Below are 20,266 nucleotides of genomic sequence, written 5' to 3' on the forward strand. Positions count from 1 at the left end.
ATTGTTGAGAGACGTAACATTAGAAACAGCCAATCTGGTTAGCCGAGTGTCCACCCAAATTATAAAGAGCAAAAACGAGAGACAAACACATAAAGACCTATGTCTGACAATTTTTTTTATAAATAATAGCGGTAACGTGTGTATTTTTGTCTATTTGCTTATAAACACAACCTTTAGTTTGGAAATTGTGTTTTAGAAGATAATTTAAAATTTTGCAGACGCAACCATATTTCCAATCTCAAGATATTTTTAATTTAGAGTTATTTTTTCATAGAAATATTAATAGTTTTGGTTAATATACTAATTGTGTGAGAGTAGTCTTTTAACTCTTTTTTCTTCTTCTAAATTAAGGGCTATTTTTGAAAACTTACAATAGTCTAAAGGTATTTTTTAAATAAAAACAATTTCCATCTAAAACTAAGAGTAACGTATTGTTGAACCTTTTCGTTTTATAGTAACTTTACAAACATAAGTATAAGTACAACTTTTAAAACTTAAGCTAAAATGTCTTGGCAGCCTTCTCGCCTACGCTTGAACGCTTACTTCCTGAAAGATGCGATTTGAAAACGTAAGTCAACAAGCTCAAAAAGATTTTAAGAAAGCCTTTTTGTGAAACACCTTTTGTAAACATCATTTCTCTAACATAACAAATCACATAATTTCATCTTTTCACATAAACATATCATTTCACATCACTTAAATATACATTACACATATCACACATTAGTCAAGTCATTTCTTTTGCCAAAAATCTCAAATAATTCTCTACGCAAGGACTCATCATCCTGCGTTTAGATTCCTGAGACGACCTTTTCATCATCCGCATATGAGAATATCCTTATTCGATCTTGCTACTCAGACCACTAAACATAATACAGTCATTTTCTACATTGGTCAACTTCACTCCAACATACAGTCATTTTCTATGTTAACTTATAATAGGAAGTAGACTAATGGTTTGAACACCATTTCATAAACAAATCATACTTTTAAAAGATAACATAAGCTTTAAATATAAATATTTTTAATACATTTGAATTGAAACCAATTAACTCAAATCAATAAAAACTTTAATTATAAGAAAGCTTTTAACATAAAACATTTAACCAAGCTAAAACCCAAAATGCTTCTCTTCTTCCACTTCTAGCGTAGTCACTATGGCAGCATTTCAATCCTTTAGAGCCCGTTTGGTATCGATTTTGTTCCCTATTTCCTGTTTTTTTTTTTTTTTTAAAAACGGAAGTGTTTGGTAAAGTTACCTGTTTCTCGTTCTAAAAAAAAAAAAAAAAGTTTATCATTTTATAAGGAATTATTGATAAAAAAATAGTTTTTCTCATTTCCGTTTCTCAATTATTTCTATTGATTTCCTTTTCATTTTTCTTAATTACTTATATTAGTTTCCATTTCCTTTTGCTCAGTTCTTTTTATTGATTTCCTTTTTCTTTTTCTTAATTCTTTTTATTGGTTTCTTCTTTTTTTCAATTCTTTTTCTATTTCGTTATCTTCTCGTGATTTTCTTTTTCTTCCTCTTATTTCCATCTTCTTCCCTAAATAACCACTCTCCACGTGGTTTCCTTTTTCTTTCTCTTATCTCTATCGTATTTTTCAAATAACCATCATCTTCATCTTCCTCTCATCGTCTTCATTGTCTTCCTCTTCGCCTCTCATCTTCTTCTTCTACACGACGCCTTCCTATTTGCTGGATCTGAATTTTCCTCTTCCTCTTTGCGTGAATTGTGTTTTCGTTGTAGGCGTTTGCTAAATTTGTGGGTTTTGCCAAACCTATGAGTTTTAGATGTAAGTTTTTGTCTTCTTTGCCATGGGTTTCAATCCTCCTCTTCATCGTGAGTTTTCGTCTTCCTCTCGACAACTCTGTCCTTCAGATCCCTATCTTCATCTCGTTCTCCATAAGATTACAAGAAGATCTTCCTATCTAGGTTTGATAATTTTATTTTTTATGTTTAATGGATGACATATTTTTGTTTGATGTTTAATTGAATTAAATGTAAATTAAATTAAATTAAATCTTAAATAAAATCAAAATCAAGAAACAAGAAACAGTTACCAAACCTTTTTCTGTTTCTGTTTCTTTTTTTCAAGAAACAAGAAACAGTTATCAAATACATTCATATTTCTTGTTCTAAAAAAGAAGGAACGGGAAACCGATAACCGGGAACGTGGAACAGTAAATGGAAATGTTACCAAACGGGCCCTTTGCTTTCTCTTCAAATTTTCAAAGTATAAATAATCTAGGTGAGAACCCCTATTTATACAAATTTCAAATCGGCTTAGTCACCCTAAAACCCTAGGTATCACCCCAACTTCTACTCTCACTGGTGCACGTGTAAGCTTAAGGTTTAACCTTAACTAATATCTGCACGTGGCCATTACAACACTTAGGAAAGTTTTCCGTAAGTTTCCTTCCTTCTTCTCGCCGCCAAGTTCCATTTCACAAAGAACTCTAATCGCCTAACCTTCCATCTCGCAAAGTTTCTTAATCACATAGTAACACTTAAATGCCAAGAAGTCCTTCTCGCGTAACATTTCCTCAACGCATACTTTAACCTAAATGTTGACTTGTTATTGCATAACCCCAGTACCTAAATGTTGACTTGTTATTGCATAACCCAGTCAAAACACCTTTTCTTAGACACTTAGTCAAATTTACTCCTTACTTAGTTAGGAATCTAACAGAAAATATCCATTCACTCCTCATATTAATATCAAAACCGTTTTGAAAACGTAGAAATATTGATGAAAATATCAATCCGTCATAAAAAAAAATTAATACAATGGATAAAAGTATTTTTATTCCATAAACTGTAGATTCACGTATATTTCTACATATATGTAATATAAAAATAAAAAGTCATGCGGCAGAAATGCACGGGGAGATACGGAAAATTTCCATACATTGGTAGCATAGGAAAATTCCCCACTCTTTCAATCTGCTTTCTTTAAGTTCAAGCAATTATCTGCCACTTGGCTGAACAGCTCCTGAACTTGTACTAATTCTTTCTCTGAAACACAGTTTGGGTAAGATTGTTAGTTGCGCAAAATATCCTTATGTTCAATAGAATGAAGTGAACATGAGAAATTTACATTTAGGGCTAAAATTATTAAATAGAATTATTTCAACTAAAGTAAGTCGCCAGCCAAACAACATCAGTCTTATGTAACCACACCGGGGCACGGTTTGAAAATGTAGAGATTAACAAGAAGACAGAGATAACACCTGCTGCTTGTAGCTGTTTTTGAAGTTCTTGACCTACAACATCGTTCTCAGCCTGAAATACATACTGAGAGAAGTAAACAACACAACAACTCTTGATCTTATATCAACATCAGAATATGAGAATTCATACCTGTAGTTCTGCAATCCTTTTCAACTGCTCTTCTTCACCTCCATCAGATAGAGGCAATGCTGCAACCAATGCATCAAACTGTGCTAGAAAATATTGACAATAATTTTTTTAAGAAAAGGTACACATGTTCAATTGGATAATTGCAAATAAATGAAGCAAGATCCCATCCCTTTCTTTTGTTCAAAATGCTGATAAATTTTGTTTTTGATGTACAACTAGACTTTTGTTGAAAAACAAGGTGAAAGAATACATAACCATACAGAATGGTGTTCACAGAAAGTGTAGCTAACTATAAGAAGGGGAAGGGCTCCAATCAAGTGAAATGTGACTAAGCGATTAATTATTAAAAACGAATCTTCAAGATCCAAGATTCGGTTATTTCTCCCTTGAAGATTCTATCATTTCTCTCGCACCCCAAACCCCACAAATTAGCATATACTCCAACCTACTATGAAAACAGCCATTTCTCCGAGAGAGAAAAGTGGATGGAGGAGAAATTCCTCAGTTGGCTCCTTGCAACTCCTCAAAAAACTAATAAAATAACATACCAATCAAGAGGTAAACGTAAAAAATACAGAAAATGAGAGAATATATAGAACAAATCTAACTCGTTGTAGAATCACATCTAGAAGTCATTAAAAGTCCAGCAGAGTTGGAAAACTTTGTACGTTTCTATTACTTAATACTATCACACTGAGATTTTCAAACTTAACGTGGACAGAATCAGTCTATTTTATAATTCTATATAATCCTTAAAAGATTATTCGGAAGAACAAACCTAAATGCATTGCTGAGTTCGACGATGGAAACTTGTGAAAATCAAAACTCTCTCAGCAAAATTGCTCAAATACAGGGTTTGAGTATCAGATTCCAAAATATCAACACTTAAAGAACACCTTAAAGTGGGCCTAAATATACATAACAAGCAGTTAAAAAGTAAAAGGATAACTAAAAAAAAAGAACCATAGTACTTTGTTTTATTGCCGATCGAATAGCCATACCTACCTCAGTAGTATTTGATGTTAGATGGGAAAAATAGACTGAAGTTTTCAATACCAAATTTGTGGATTGTATCATATATCATAGCATTAGAATATGTACTCATCTCAAACAAGTAGCATGAAACCTGCTGCCTTGATTTTTCTTTCTCTTCCAACCTCAACACAAGGGTGCTTCAAGTAGATACTGCATTCTCGGCTACTTACCCAGTAGACACTAGACAGAATGCATGTAAAGTTAATCTAGGACACTGAATTTCCTCAAATGGAAAATGCAAATATTTTTCTTGATGTTTCAATGCGTGGAAAGTTTATTAACAAGAGGTACTCTAACTCATTCATATTTTCCACCCCGAAGTATTAAAGTGCAGAATAAATGATACGCACCTGCTTAGCAGCTTTCACCAAAGCGGCACTCATAAGCTTGGGCTGCTCTGCGATGGTTGCATTATCCTCTGTAGGCTCCTGAGACGGTGGTTCGGGATAATTAGGGGATAAACGAACTGGAGGAGCATCTCTTTGCAATGTCCCAAATGTGTTGAAAGCTAAAGCAGCAATTGTGTTAACTTGTTCCTGCAATTGGGAAATTATATCCATCTTCAACCTTATCCCTAGGATGAATTGTTCAGAAGATGATTCCGCAAATAATACACATATCGCTCCTTTTAATCAGCAAATCAGTTCCAGAAACTGAGTGAGTGAGAGTACGATCCGCCGTTTATCTCAAAGGACTGTCATCGAGATGCTACCGGAGACAAGGAAGGGGCTGGGCGGTTGAACGTGAGTCGGAGAAAAAGCAGATGAATTAGGGTTCCTTCTTTTCCTTATACCTTCCTAATTTTCTAGTTTTAGAACGTCAAGTCGTCAATCACAAAATGTTTCGAAAATAGCAGAATGAATTAAAGTATTATTGAGATGTATTTCTAACTATTTTCAATAATTTTCACATATAATAATTAAAAGGTGTTTCAGATTTTCTATTCCAATAAACAAAATTTATGCTAAGTTCACCTTTCCAAATAGAATTGAAATCTTTATATCCCACATTTACCTAAAACTTGTACAAAGACCCAATTTTTAACTTGAAAATATTACTATGTTCAATAAGATATAATGTATCGAACGATATGATAAAACTAATTACTATATAATGACTAATTATATGAATTTTCAGGACATGATTGTTTAGAAGAAGCAACAAAAAAAGAAAAAAGAAAATATGAGGCTAGCGATCAAGATAGTTTGGAGATTATCGATTGTCGTGATCGATCAATCATCAATGGTTGATTGTGAGGTTGACCAACTTTTGTTGCCAATTGTCATAAATGATCATTCACGGGAGGTTGAAGTGAATTTTTTTCTAAAAGTTATGACATTCAATAACAAAAAAAAACCATATTTCAAACTCAAGCGTTTGATTTTTTAATCCAAATAATTTTATTTCAACTGTACAAACATGAGTATGGCTTCAAATGTCAAACCACGCTAATTCCAAACTCATGAGCCAAACAGTCCCTTTGTGTTTTGCTTATACTATCATTAAAAAAAAAACATTACTAAGATGCCATTGTTTTATTTTATGTCCTCTCCTGATTTATTTTCTCTATCTTCCTTTTTTTTTTTTTAGTTGTAGAGATGTTACTGACCATATGTTCTGACAATGCTAATCTCGTTCTTTATCGCTCATCTGCTTGCTTCCAAAACTCTTTCTAGGGTCGGTATAGATAGAGAAGCTACCCTTCCTAAGTAGGGCAGAGACAAGAGGTTTGGGTGGGTCGGCTGTATGACCAGCTCTTTCGGTTGAGGAGATAGGAAAGACCCCTACGTAGCGGGAGAGGATGCAGGTGCCATAAGACAGGTCCGAAGGACTATCCATTAGGGATTTGATGAGTGCAGAATTAGCACAGTTGGATGTGTTGGTAGGTCGTCAAAGTGGGATTGAACTATTCGTTGTACGGGGCTATCAGAAAGCAAAAGAGCTCTCGAAGCATCATATTTGTGAACGAGTGTTACAAAGACAAAAGAGCAAGAAAAGATTGAGATGGGTGAACATTGAATGAGTTGCCAACTAGAGAACAAGAAAGAGGAGAGACCGAGAGTGAGAGGAAATCAAAAGTGAGGAGATCCAGAGTGAAAGTGTGAGAGAAGCAAAAGAACAGTAGTGTGATAGCGAGAGACCCAATCTAAATCTACATTTTGGTAATTTCACCTGATACAATATAAACAAAAGGACAAATCTTAAAATTTACAAACTAGATCAATTCTCATTCCAACCTATTATTTTGGATCATCTCTACAATTATCCCAATTGTTAAAGTTTTATTCAATGGTTAAGTTTCCGCACTTTGAAAATATTTTCTTCACGTATTATTCTCAATTACACAATGAAATAGTAAAAATTAAATATATGTGCAAAACTTGGTATAGTTGAATGTGAGATTGAAAATAGATACATTCTACTAGATTCTTAATCAAAATTTGAATGTGAGATTGAAAATAGATACATTCTACTGTATTCTTAATCAAAATTTGATTACTACCAATATGCATGAATGACATCCTTAAATAAATTGAATGGTATTTTTTTTAAGGATAGTTGCAAATTTAACAATTAGATTCAAATTAATTAAGTATATAGCAACATTTTAAAAAATTTGCAAATATATGAAAATTTGTCAAATTCTATCAATGATAGAAGTCTATCACCGATAGACTATGCTACAAATATTGGTCTATCACTGATAGACCATACGAAGTCTATCAACGATACAAGTCTATTGGTGATATTTTTGCTATATTTGCAGTTTTTTTAAAATTTTGCTGTATCGTTAATTATTATTGCTGAAATGTTTATTAATTGCAATTTTCCTTTCTTAATTACACTTTTAGTGAAAAGAACATTGTACTCTAAAATAGCTCATTGTATTTGGGACGTGTTAATAAGATAGTGTGGATAAAGGTTATTTTAACCATTGTTTTGGTATAACAATATTTACCGTTCAATGATTAAAATAACCAACTCTCTCTTCCAATGTTTTTGACGACTCCATCTATCTATCAACGACCATCGACGACTCCATCTATCAATGACCAATTCCGTCAATCGCTTCAACAACCAACCTCAACATAAACCACTTTCTAGCCCAGTTTTAGAGACCACCACTTCTGATAGCAACTCTAACAACAATCTATATAGACAACCAACACTGACAACACATGACTCATTCTGTTTCTTATATTTATTTTGTATACTGATCTTTTTAGAACTAATTATTCTTAAAAAGTGATTTTATGAGGATGCAGCATGGTAATCAATCTATTTTTGCCTTTTCCAACTATTTGTAATTTCATGAGGATGCAGCAGGGTAAGATTTAAATTAGAAAAATAAATTAACGATCTTCCTCCATTAAAACCCTGTTACAATACTTGTTTTTGCACTTCAAACAAGCCAGCCAACTTAACTTCTGATTCATCGTTAGTCTATCAAGTTTTTTCTTGCAACGTTTACTTGATTGCAAGAAAACTGTTTTAGAAAACGGAATGAGAAAAAGTTTTGGAAAACATATGAGATAAACAAAACAGACTTTCTTAGCACACAACTCAGAATAAGAAGGATTACCAACTAACCTTACCCCATAATACGTTTTGAGCCACATGCAAAGTAGTGAGGAATCACACAAAAATAAATGCAAAGTAAAATACACATAATGAAAACATGATAAACAGAGGTTGGTACAAACGAGACATCACACCTTTATCAAAACTTCATACACTGATAATATTGTGCATATAATAACATGTCGCCCAGTACTGGGTAAATCTGACTACTCATTCTCTCACACTCATGCACCTCCATTACTCAACTCTATGGATAATCAAATATAACAGAAATCCACCGCAACATGGAGAACGGGAGAGAAATTCTAACTGAGGATTGCGGCAAGCACAAGGGATTCTTCAAATCACTTCACTTTGGCTGCTGTTGACTGTAACAAGTTCCGAGCATGTTTGAAAGTGATTCTGAAATGATGAAAATTACTTTGAAATATATTTTGTCATTCAAAATCAATTCTAATAATATAAAATTGTATTTAAAAGTATAAAATTAAATATTAAATTGATTGAATGATCACATCCATCCATGTTTCGAAATTATTTTAAACATGGTAAAAGAAATTTTAATCATTTCAAAATCACTCTCAACCATGCACGTTAACAAACTATCCAAAAGTTCAGATTTCAGAAATGCTTACTTGCACCACAGCATGAGTTGAGTCAAATTCTTCGATATCCTTACAAAGGTTCTGAGGCACCCCAAAAGTTCAGGGTCATGCACGGACTTCTTACTTCTCTCGAGCAGGCATTGAATCAATCTCTTTGATGTCCTTTACAAAGGTCCTAAGGCACCCATTAATAATACGAGGTGCTGCTCCATCACAGAATCGTTTTGCAAGATCAACGGCCTTCATCAATAACCAAGAACGATATATTTTTTTTTAACAAAAAAATAATTTATGTTAGAAAAGGGAGTAATCTTAGACAGATATCAAACAGACATAAGAGATGTTGGTTTTGACCTTCATGTAAAACATCTTAAGACATATTTACCTCATTAATGACAATCTGATGCCTTGTTCCAATAACCGTTATTTCAGACATGGCCAGGTGGAGAATACAAAGCTCTAGAATCCGTCCTGCTGGCTTGTTCTGAAATATATACGAATGCATGAGATATTTAATCTCCTTAACTATTACAAATCTTAAACATTCTAAAAAATTTGCAAATTCAAGAAGTTCAAGTCCAAGTGCATGATCCTTGCTTTGTATCCGTGCAACTGATATGTCTGAAGATGGAATGATTTATGGAATAGAATAATAAAACATGTTGTGCAGAATGTATTTTCTGTTATTTCTCTTCGAAAGAAAGGGTTTTATTAAATAGAAGAAATACCCAATACAAAATAGGAAAAAACAAATACACAAATGTTTCTTTAATACAATGAAAATATTAACAATAAAGGAAATAATCAACACTCCCCCTCAAGTTAAGATATCATCCATAGCCAACTTTTCAATTAAGTTGTTGAATAGCTATTTTGGAAGACCTTTAGTTAACACATTTGCGATTTGTTTTGTTCTCAAAAGATAAGGGATGCATATTATCCCTTGAACAATCTTTTCCTTCATAAAGTGTTTATCACCTTCACTATGTTCCGTCCTATCATGAAGGACTGGACTGTGGGCAATGGAAATTGTTGCCTTGTTATCACAATAAATGAGCATAGGCATTTTCTGGGAGAATCTCAATTCTTCCAATAGTCTTCTTATCCATATGCCCTTACAAATACCATGGGTTGATGCTTTAAATTCTGCTTCTGCGCTACTCGCAACCATGCTCTATTTTTTGCTTCATCAAGTAACTAAATTTCCTCCAACAAAAGCAATAACCAGAAGTGGCTCTTTTATCAGTTGTACTACCTAACCAATCTGTATCAGTGTACACTTCGACATTTAGTGGTCATGTTTTTAAAACAATATGCCTTTTCCTAGAGTACTTTTCAAATATATTAGAATTCTGTGAACATCAAAGTGAGCTGGTCCAGGAGCATGCATGAACTGACTTCCCATACTAAGTATTCACTGCGAAAGCGATGTCAGGACGTGTGTGATCGAGATATGTAAGTCTCCCCACAAATCTCTGATACTTCTCTTTTTCTTTTATTTCTTTTTCAACAACTTCTAATTTCAAGTTCTGCTTAATAGGAGTTTCAACCACCCTACAGCCAAGTAAACCTATTTCTTTCCGTAGATAAAAAATATACTTCCTTCGGTTGACAAGAATGCCACTTCTGGACCTAGTAAACTCCATGCCTGGTTAATATTTCATAGTTCCTAGGTGTCTGATTTGAAAATCATCAACTAACTTTTTCTTCAAGAAAGTCATGTCTCATCAAAAATGATATCATGAACATAAACTATCAAAAACATAACCTTGTCATTTCCTGTATGTTTATAGAGCATAGTACGATTGACTTGACTTTGACTAGATCCATAGCTTGTGACTGCTTTTTTAAAACGTTCAAACCAGACTCTAGGAGACTCATATAATGATTACTTTAACTCACACTTTGTTAATCCTGAGATCACCTCAAAACCAGGTAGCAAACGTATAAATACCTCTTCTTCATGATCCAATTGAGAAAGTCATTCTTAACATCCAGTTGATAAAGTGGCAATCAAAATTAACTGCAACATGTAGCAAAATTCTTATGGAATTAATTTCAGCAACTGGAGCAAATATTTCTTGATAATCAACTCCATAGGTCAGAGTAAATTTCTTAGCAACCAATCTGACCTCGTACCTTTCAATACTACCATCAGCTTTACATTATACAGTGAACACTCGCTTACATCCAACCGTTTTCTTGTTTTTAGGTAGTTCAACTATGTCCCATGTGCAGTTTTGTTTCAGTGCATTCATCTCTTCCATTACTGCCACTTTCCAATTCAAATCATTTAGGGCCTCCTGTGTATTCCTTCTAACAAATAGGTGGTTTATTTTGGATGTGAAGGCTTTATGACTGTTAGATAATCTGTGATAAAGAAAGATAGTTTGCAATGGGATATTTGGCACCTTTACGGGTGATTTTCCTATGGGCAATTGGAATGTCAAGATTAGAGACATCGGGTAAGGAGAACTAGGAAAATTATGAGAAGTACTGGGAGAATTATGAGAAGGAGATGTATGTTACCTAGATCTGCAGAATCATTCATCGAAGAATTAGATTGGTCCTATGATAGATCAACTGTTTATTCTCAATTACTTTGAGGCAAGGTTTTTCTAGTATAAATCTGAAGTTCAGGTTTTTGTAGTGTTTCTTCCCTAAAGAAGAACTTTCCACACTTGGCATCAAGGGATTATAACTCATAATTTCAGGACCAATGATGTCTGGGGTAAGTGAAGTGTCCTAGAAATTATCTTCGAGGTTAGATGTCTCCCTTTGAAGACAGAAAGGCACGTCCATACTCTCCAAAAACTTTTTGGTTGAAGGGTCAAAACATTTGAAAGCCTTCTTATGGGAGACATAGCATACAGAAATGTATTTAACGGCTCAAGGATCAAGTTTAGTTAGTATAGGGTAAAGAATATGAACATAAACAATACACCCAAATACTTTTATTGTTAAGTCAGAAAACAATCTAACAGTAGGAAAAAACCCGTTTTGAAGCGACTCAAAGGAGTTTTAAAATTCAAAATCTTGGTTGGCATTTGATTTATGAGGTATGCAGCAGTAAGGACTGCATCACCACACAAATATTTTGGTACATGCATAGAAAGCATAAGGGCACAAGCAACTTCAAGTAAATATCTATTTTTTCGCTCAACGACGTCATTTTGCTAAAGAGTATCTTGACATGTAGCTTGATGGAAAAATACCCTTATCTTGCAAAAAATAAGTTAATTGTTTGTTAAAATATTCAGTACTATTATCAGAGTGAAGAATGCGGATTTTAGTTTGAGACTAGGTCTCAATCATATTGTAAAACCAAACAAAAACCTCTTCTACCTTCATTTTTTTTGTTAAAAGATAAAATCAAGTTAAACAAGTGTGATCAAGGTAACAAACCAACCCAACTCAACGCTTACCACTATAAGCCAACACTCTAGACGGACCCCACACATTAGTGTGAATGAAGTAAAAAGGCGAGGAACCCTTACAAGGTTTGGGTCGATGATGTTTAGCAGAAATGCAACTTTCACTTTAAAAGATTGAACAATCAAAATCTTTAAATAAATTTGGAAACAAAGAGGGCCCTCCCCAACAGAAGCTAAAGAATAATCACCTTCCAATTGTTGAAAATCATAGAAAGGCTGTAATTACAGAAGTCTTTGGTGTAATTCGTACTCCACTAAGAAGTTGTGTGTTGCAACACAGTCCAAAAAGAATCAAAAGAGTTATAGCTATCTTAAAAAATTCTACTATTCCTTTATTTCCAAATGCACCACAAAAGAAACTGGGTAGCACATCTCCATAAGATGTTTCCTTTCGAACTATAACCTCTAATGTTAAGCCCTTCCAGCATCCAACTATCAACCTTACTAGGAAGACAAAGCTCCAAATCAAAATTCTAAACAAATTGTTCCAAGCTTTCCTAGTAAAGAGAGTGCAAAAATAAGTGGTTTAGGGTCTCCTCATCTTTGAAACAAGAACAGAACATTGAGGGGCTGAGCATATGTGTTGGATTTTTTTTTTTTTTTTTAAATTTTCTCACGAGTGTTAGACTTCTATAGGCGAGCGACCAAAAGAAGAATTTCACCTTTTTCGAGATTTTAGTTTTCCACATGTGGTGAATCGGAGGAGCAGCATGGAGGGAGATCTCTTGGTAAAATTACGGAAAGTAGACTTTGTAGTAAAGCTGCCATTAACGTTAGAAGTCCATTTAAGACTATCACCACCATCTGAGGGGGCCAAGGATGGAAATTTTTTAGAATTGAGGCCACGTTGTCAAGCTCATTATCGAGCACATTTCTTCTAAGGCCCAAGTTCCACGAATGAGTAACATTACACCAACATTCAGACACAAAAGCATCTTTGTTCAGTGCCAAGGAGAACAAGGTAGAGGAATTTTTATGCAAGCGGTTCCACGCCACACCAACTATCTTTCCAGAATCTGATTTTTGTTCCCTCTCCCAACAAAAAAGCTGTGAATTTATAAGTCTCCTTATGCTTCAAAATAACGGCCCACAATCTATAAGACCTTCCTCTGTTCGGAGCTTTAGTAGACCACCCTCTCCTCTAAGCGGTAAATGGCCACAATTAAGCGCCTCCATTAAGTGGTTTCTTCCTTACTAAACCTTCAAAGCCATTTATTGACAAGAGCAGTGTTCTTTTGCCTAAATGATCCAATCTCAAGGCCACCATAAGAGATTAGGCGAGAAGAACAATCCCATTTGACAATGTGGAAAACCGAATTAATAAACCCTATCCAAACAAAATTTCAAATAATCTTTTCCAGTCTATTGATAACACCAACCGGGGCTTGTGCAAGGGAAAATAAGTAACAAGGAAGGCTGTTGAGAACCAATTGCATAAGAGTTAGCCTACCCCCTTTGGAGAGGGACATAATCCTCCACCTATCAATTCAGGAGGAGTATTCTAACCACATGATAACAACATAAAGAAGAGAATCACAAAATAAAATAGTAAACAAAAAAAAGCTTTTTTCACGACCTTCCAAGTTGGAGGAATGACTTTTTCAATTTTAAGCGCACGACTGTCCCATCCGTCCCCAACTGCAACCAAAAGTTTTCGTGTAAACCTGAAAACCATGAAGAAGATCGCTTGCCTTATTTCATTCTTAAAGTGAATAATATTGATAAAATAGATGAAAGTGATACAAAATTTTCATCTTATCATCCTCTGCCAAAGGTAGGGGAGTATAAACCAAGTTTACCGTAAGATCAGTTTGCTGTAGACAATCTTTGGTGGGGCTGCGAGGATTTCTGCCTCTGAGGTAAGTCATGCAGAAAACAGAATTTTAATACTAACCGCAATAAAAGAGGACTTGGAGGCTAGACAATACTGAATTAGCAATTATAGTAAAAACATGGGAAAAATTGAAATACCCTTAGTCCCTAATTATGGATTCGGTTGGATTTTTTTAATAAAAAATTAATTTATTGATGAATGAAATAATCCAAAGAAGTAGACGAAATGAAAAGAATAAAAAAGAAGCCCAAAAGAGAGGGAAACATTACAACTGAAAAAGAAGTAGACAAAATGAAAAGAAGTACAACCAAATGTGTTGGATTAAAACAAAAAAAAAAAACAGAGAGCCCCTAATGTAAGAAGACTAGAAGTTAATTGGGTAATTAGTTACTATTCTAGGTTAATTCCCTCTCTACCCACCACTTGTAATAAACTCTATAAATAAGAGCCTTCCCCTCTTGTCTGAAACACATTATTCATTCTAATAAAAAGATTTACAGTCTTGGTTCTTGGATAATTACTCCTTAAGGTTACTTAGACTACATCATTTTAGTTTCAGAGCGGCCACCTGGGCCAACGTTGACTACAAACGATGGAAGATCGAGAAACTTTTGGTGACGCCAATCACTAGAAGGAGCTTCATGAGTTGTGCTTATTGTCGAACACACATCTAATTTGGGGGAACCTTTAAAATTTCAAGAAAGAAAGAAGAAATTGGGGAGGAAAGGACTATTACCAATCAAAGAAGATGTCCAAGAAAAACACAGCAGTTTGTATAGGCAAGAAAATCAATTTTACTTCCAAAAACAGTGCTGGAATTTTGACTAAAGTGATTCCGAAGAAGAATTTCAACTTGCTATTTTTACCTATGTTCAATCTATTAAACCACCAATTCACCCAAAATATTAAGCTAGTGGTTGAAGGCAAATTTAATTACAATTACTAACACTCCCCTTACTTGTGGGCTCGAAATATCTGAAAGGCCTAACAAGTGGAAATTAATTTTAATTGGGGAGGAAACAACAATGTAGAGGCTTAAACATAGGACCTCCTGGACCACCTGCTCTGATACGATATTAAACCACCAATTCACCCAAAAGCTTAAGCTAGTGGTTGAAGGAAAATTTAATTATATATCACTAAACAATCTTCTCAAAGAACCTATCATTATCCACAAAGGAAATTTGATTCTAGTGATTCTAGTGACTCCGATGATATTTCTAAGAAAGCTTGGGATGGAATAAGAAGACGGAAATATCGACAAACGGCCCAATGATTCGATCAAACCCATTTTTTAAGAAATCAACGTAGAACTTGGGAGTTCAATGAACTAAAGAATCGTCAAGAATGGATTTTTACAACCCTAGAAGAACGCTCAAGACTCAAAATTACTCTTTTGGTTATGAAACACGATCAAGAAAGGTTGATTCAAGAAAGTCAATGGATGAGTCTTATACCCACTATGAGATTTAAACATATTCAATTCCCTAACAAAATGACTACTTTTTTCTTCTTTTTTTTATCCAAAGAACGATTAGAGAGAAAAAAAAACAAAAACAAAATGACTACTTTGATCCCTTAGGCCGTAGCACTGGAGGAAATAAAGAAAATAACAAAAGAAATCCAACATATTGGGGAAAATGACTCACATATCGATCAACTATCAATTCATTTGCAAGATTTCAAGAACAAATTGGTTTCACATACGGAAGAAAAAACAAAGGAATCATAGTTGGAAAATTTTCAAATAGAAAATCTGGACGATAAAATTGAAGGAAAACAAGAATTTGAAAATGTTGATCTGGAAATAGTCTCAAGTGAAGAAAAATCCAACTAAGAAGATTGGAAGAAAGGACGAACACCAAGCAAAAATCAAATAAGAAAATGACACATTGATTGTAGTCGAAATGGATCATCGAATCGTTGAAGAACTTGAAGCGCATGATAGAGAAGACATGATTCTTGAACGATTCTCTTTGGAATGTGGTGTTCTAGACTTTGAGTGATTGGTCCATTGAATGTGGTTTTGAATGAGCATGAAGGAAAAGATCTTTTTTGGCTTTACGGTCAATGGAGAGGTTCCTCTTTTGGTGGAAATATTGGATTTTTTGTCTCAACTTAATCTAATTTATCATAATATTTTTGTATAAAACATCGGAGGTTGGTTTGGTCATATTCCATTGAACAAGTTTATTTCATTAATTATTTGCTTCATAATTTTTTCCTTCTTAAAACTCGAGAACAGGTTTTCTTTTTGGAAGGGTAGAATGATGTAAGAAGAATAGGGGTTAGTTGGGAAATTAGATAATATTCTAGGTTAATTCCATTTTTACCCATCACTTGTAATAAAACTCTTAAATAGGAGTATTATCCTCTTGTATGAAGCACATTATCCATTCTAATAAAAAGATTAACAATCTTGGTGCTTAGATAATTACTCTTTGAGGTTGCTTAGGCTACATCAATCAGCCCTAGTACAAAGGCAGCAAGGAGACAAAATGATGGAGCACGTCTAAAAGGAAAAATGCCAAGTTTGATGAAGATCGCTACTGATGAATGATGGCTCAAAAAACAGGTCTCTAAACCCCGTTTCAAAAAATCAAGGTGGGAGTCAATTTGCACAATCAAGTTGATGATGGCCCTTCTCAAATCAAATCTTTAGCTCTTTTCTCACATGATATAGAGCTTTCTTATGGAACCTAATACAGTACACTGTGCTTAGCCCCTCGATGTGTTGCCTTTGCTTCAAAGGAGAGGAAACCTTGGACCACATATTTTTGCACTGTCTTTTTACTAGGAAAGCTTGGAACACTTTGTTTAGAATTTTTTATTTGGAGCTTTGTCTTCCTAGTAAGGTTGATAGCTGGTTGATTGAAGGGCTCAACATTAGAGGTTATAGCCTGAAAAGAAACATGTTATGGAGATGTGCTACTCGGTCCCTTTTGTGGTACATTTGGAAAGAAAGGAATAGAAGAATTTTTTAGAATGACTATAATTCTTTTGATTCTTTTTGGACGGTGTTGCAACACACAACTTCTTGGTGGAGTATGAATTACACCAAACATTTTTGTAATTATAGTCTTTCAATGATATTCAGCAATTGGAACGCCATCATTTTTTAGTTTCTTCTGGGGAGGGCCCTTTTGTCCCTTGCCCTTAGGTTGTTCTATTTTGTTATATGAATACATATGTTTCTCATCAAAAAAAAAAAAAAAAAAAAATGGAACCTAATACAGTATTGATATAACGTGGATATCTCATCTTGACAAAGAATTGGTTCACACTCAGAAGAAGAAACTTCTTTGTCAAATAAAGTTAACCAAACTAAAGATCGTAATTTGTCAGCAACACTTGCAGTATTTCGAGATCTACTCCAACTTCTATGGGCAACTCAACGTTCATACCGATGCTTGATGTTAATCTATTAGTTCTTTGTTAAGCTTTTAAGTAAATCAATCATTTGTTATGGTTTGTGGAAACTTAACATTTTTCTGCTTTTCTTTTTCCTTTTTACTCCTTTGAGAGATTTTGTATCTTTTGAGCATTAGTCTCTCTTTTACACTTTTCATCTTTTCAATGAATAGTTGTCTCTTCTAGCCAATCATGTTTTTAATATAAAGTAATGGGTGAATTAAGAAGAAGAAATAATGTGTGTGTGTGTGTGTTATATGAAGGTCAAATAATTGTTTACCAATTGTAGAATCCCTTTCATCCTTACGTAAGAGCTCATCTGCCTCTTCAATTGTTTCAACGGTAACCGGCGGACCTCCAAAGCTCATATGATTATATTCCATCAATGATGTCTTGTCAAATTCATATCCTGATTCTGAATTGTACAAACAAAGAAAAAAAAGCAAGCAGGATTTTATATTTGAGTGACATCTATTTCCCCAGCACGATCTTTTTTATATTAAAACACACACACCAAATAGTATATGGGGTAACAGAAAACCATGTATCATGTCTCTACCATAGATTACCTCGTCGGGCATTTAACCTTTTCTCAAAAAGCCGAACAGGATCAGAGCCTTCTAAACAAGCTGCATAAACAATTGACCTGCCATTGAATAATCTAGTAGAATTAGAATTTATCACAAGTCTAGAAATTAAACAAATTCTTAGCCCATATCTTGGCAAGTAAGCCAACTTTTTGAATACGTAAAAGGTAGAGAGGAGATATTCATATGTTGGAGAAAAAAAAAGGTGAAAAGGAAGTAGTGGATCTTACAAAGCAAGCTCTCTAGCAGCTCTCGGACTACAAAATTTGCCGCTCTTGTCAACCTTTGGAATCATCTCAATGGAAGATATTGAAATAGAACTCCTCTCTTCAGCCACACGATTTTCAGAAAAAGAAGTAGAAGCCCGAAGCGAGGCTTGACAGCAGAAACGTGGCATGGAATCTTTTATGTGGGGAACAATTGAACTAGCATGAAATGGGAACTGACATATTCCAGAAATGTGGTAGGAGAAATGAAAATTAGGCCTGAAGAAAAGAGAGGATGAGCAAGAATGAAAACTAAGCATGCTAAGTTAAGTCATGTTTTCTGGAAAGATGTAGTAATCATGGAGCCTATATCTTTTCTTTTTCTTTTCCCTTTTTCCTTTCTTTAAGAAAAACTAGGCAAAACAACAATATGACAATTTCCTTGCCTCTAGCAGTTGTCTCAATTAATATCCAATTGTCTAGAGTGTCAATAATATAAATTACTCACTAAATTTGCCATAACCCACGAGAGAATGAAAAATAAAGTTGTTTAGTTATGGACCCACAATGTAAGGAGTTAATAAATCATGAAATTGATGCTAATGAATCGGGTGATCTACAATGTGTTTAATAACTCCTGCGGCCAAACAACTCCACCCCACCCAACTCCTCTCCCCAATCAGCCCTTAACCTCTTAAGCTTGTTGAGTTCAGGAGCAACTCGAAGCTCGCAAGTGAAAGAGTATCAGGAAGAACAAGGTTTTAGTTTCAGTAGTGTTTTTCTACATAGTAACCATAGGTTGAATTACATAAAACCAAGTTCGTTACTGTTGACCAGTATAAGATGGTGGTCGTGTTATCTCGGTGCTCATCCAGGTGCCACATCTGGTATAGTCCAATTTTAGACTACTAAGGAAATATCCAAAACTGATATTTAAAGCAAATGTTCACTGACCCTGCATCCACCATTCTGGAAAGTTGTAAAGATGATGCAAGTATTTAGAAGGAGTAACTAGTATGAAGTGATGAAGCATGCCACATCCTACCGCCTCTATTTCACAATTCAAATTGCTAAGCGTGAGAAATTAACAGAGAGGTCAATTGTTGTTGGTGAACTGATGTAGCCTAAAGGACCCAAAGGAGAAAATTATACAATTATCAACTTTCAAAACTTAATATGAATCGAAGTTGTAAAGGTACACGAGAGAGGACTCCAGAATATGGAAAATGAAATCCCAAAATGAAACTAAAAAGGAATTCAAATTCAAATAAGAAACTAAAAAATGATTAGCATGAATTTACCCAAGATTTACCACTAATTCCTTAACTCCCCTTACATGGTGAGCAAGATTTAGAAAGCAGAGTTTAAATGGAAAAAGGAAAGAGGGGAGTAGGTAAAGAATAGAGAACAGAAGAAGTGGAAGGGCAAAGGAAAAAGAAACCTGGTAGTGATAACTTTATCCCCAACGGTGAAGAGTCGAGTCTTGTGGGCAGAAGCTCCAGGTGCAAATTTCAAACTATGAGGTTGGTCAGCATCATGGGAATCTCCGAGTCCAGTGTCGGTTTTGAAAGCTGAGTATTTAAGGGAGTGAAGGGTTGAAAAGGAGGTGGAGAAACTAAGATGAAAGGGAAAGCATAAGGAAAAGAAGTTGGGATGGGAACGTTGAGTAAAGGAAGATAAATGGGATTTGGGGAGGGGATGAGAGTGGGAAGAATAGGGATAAAGGGAGGTGGGTGGAGCTAAAGACATTGTGAAATGCCCCAAAATCAGCTCTCGTTACTCACAGAGGACTTGGAGGCAGAGCCATTTCCTAGTGGAAGAAGAAGGAAGCTCCTCCGACTTGTTTGGTGGTGCGTAAGCCGTCTCGGATGGATAATCCAACATTTTTTCGAATGATATTATTAATATTTAATATTTTTTTTAGATTTTTTATAAATTTTTCAAAATATTTAAGAAACTATACCAAATTTTATTATTTAAAATGTTTTTAAAAATATCTCCGTAAAAAAGTCTTTCGTCTAACCAAATGAAACAGAAGTCGATTATTTTTCTAAAAATATTATAATTTCTTTTTCTTTTCATTGTATTTCTTCCTTTTACGATTATTTTTCTTTTCACAGTCTTTTTCTCTTAATATTTACGATTTAGGGTTATTTATTTATTTATTTTAATTTTTAAGTATATTATTTATTAACTTAAAATATTTA

The 20,266-nt window shown here is 34.4% G+C and overlaps 2 protein-coding genes across 4 annotated transcripts; both read right to left on the reverse strand.

The window, feature by feature from the left end:
• Positions 1-2,723: 2,723 nt before the first annotated feature.
• LOC101216989 (mediator of RNA polymerase II transcription subunit 21) lies at positions 2,724-5,249 on the reverse strand. The gene is made up of 4 exons (XM_004149592.3): positions 4,751-5,249; positions 3,366-3,443; positions 3,236-3,287; positions 2,724-3,020 (listed from the first exon to the last, which is right to left on the reverse strand). Exons 1-4 carry the CDS (start codon positions 4,958-4,960, stop codon positions 2,944-2,946), a joined length of 417 nt encoding a protein of 138 aa, XP_004149640.1. The 5' UTR covers positions 4,961-5,249; the 3' UTR covers positions 2,724-2,943.
• Positions 5,250-8,047: 2,798 nt separating this feature from the next.
• Positions 8,048-19,939, reverse strand: LOC101216754. Of its 3 annotated transcripts, none has more exons than XM_031883955.1 (9): positions 19,501-19,939; positions 18,084-18,338; positions 17,836-17,912; positions 17,547-17,681; positions 13,821-13,875; positions 13,598-13,685; positions 8,973-9,071; positions 8,618-8,827; positions 8,048-8,350 (listed from the first exon to the last, which is right to left on the reverse strand). In XM_031883955.1, exons 1-8 carry the CDS (start codon positions 19,806-19,808, stop codon positions 8,708-8,710), a joined length of 1,137 nt encoding a protein of 378 aa, XP_031739815.1. In that variant the 5' UTR covers positions 19,809-19,939; the 3' UTR covers positions 8,048-8,350; positions 8,618-8,707. The 3 variants fall into 3 exon arrangements, with proteins under 3 accessions (XP_031739815.1, XP_004149639.3, XP_031739816.1); XM_004149591.3 differs by having other exon boundaries at positions 8,048-8,384; XM_031883956.1 differs by having other exon boundaries at positions 8,048-8,384; positions 18,084-18,295; positions 19,501-19,639.
• Positions 19,940-20,266: the final 327 nt, after the last annotated feature.

This window comes from Cucumis sativus, chromosome 4 (genome assembly GCF_000004075.3).
Source record: "Cucumis sativus cultivar 9930 chromosome 4, Cucumber_9930_V3, whole genome shotgun sequence".
Classification (NCBI taxonomy): domain Eukaryota; kingdom Viridiplantae; phylum Streptophyta; class Magnoliopsida; order Cucurbitales; family Cucurbitaceae; genus Cucumis; species Cucumis sativus.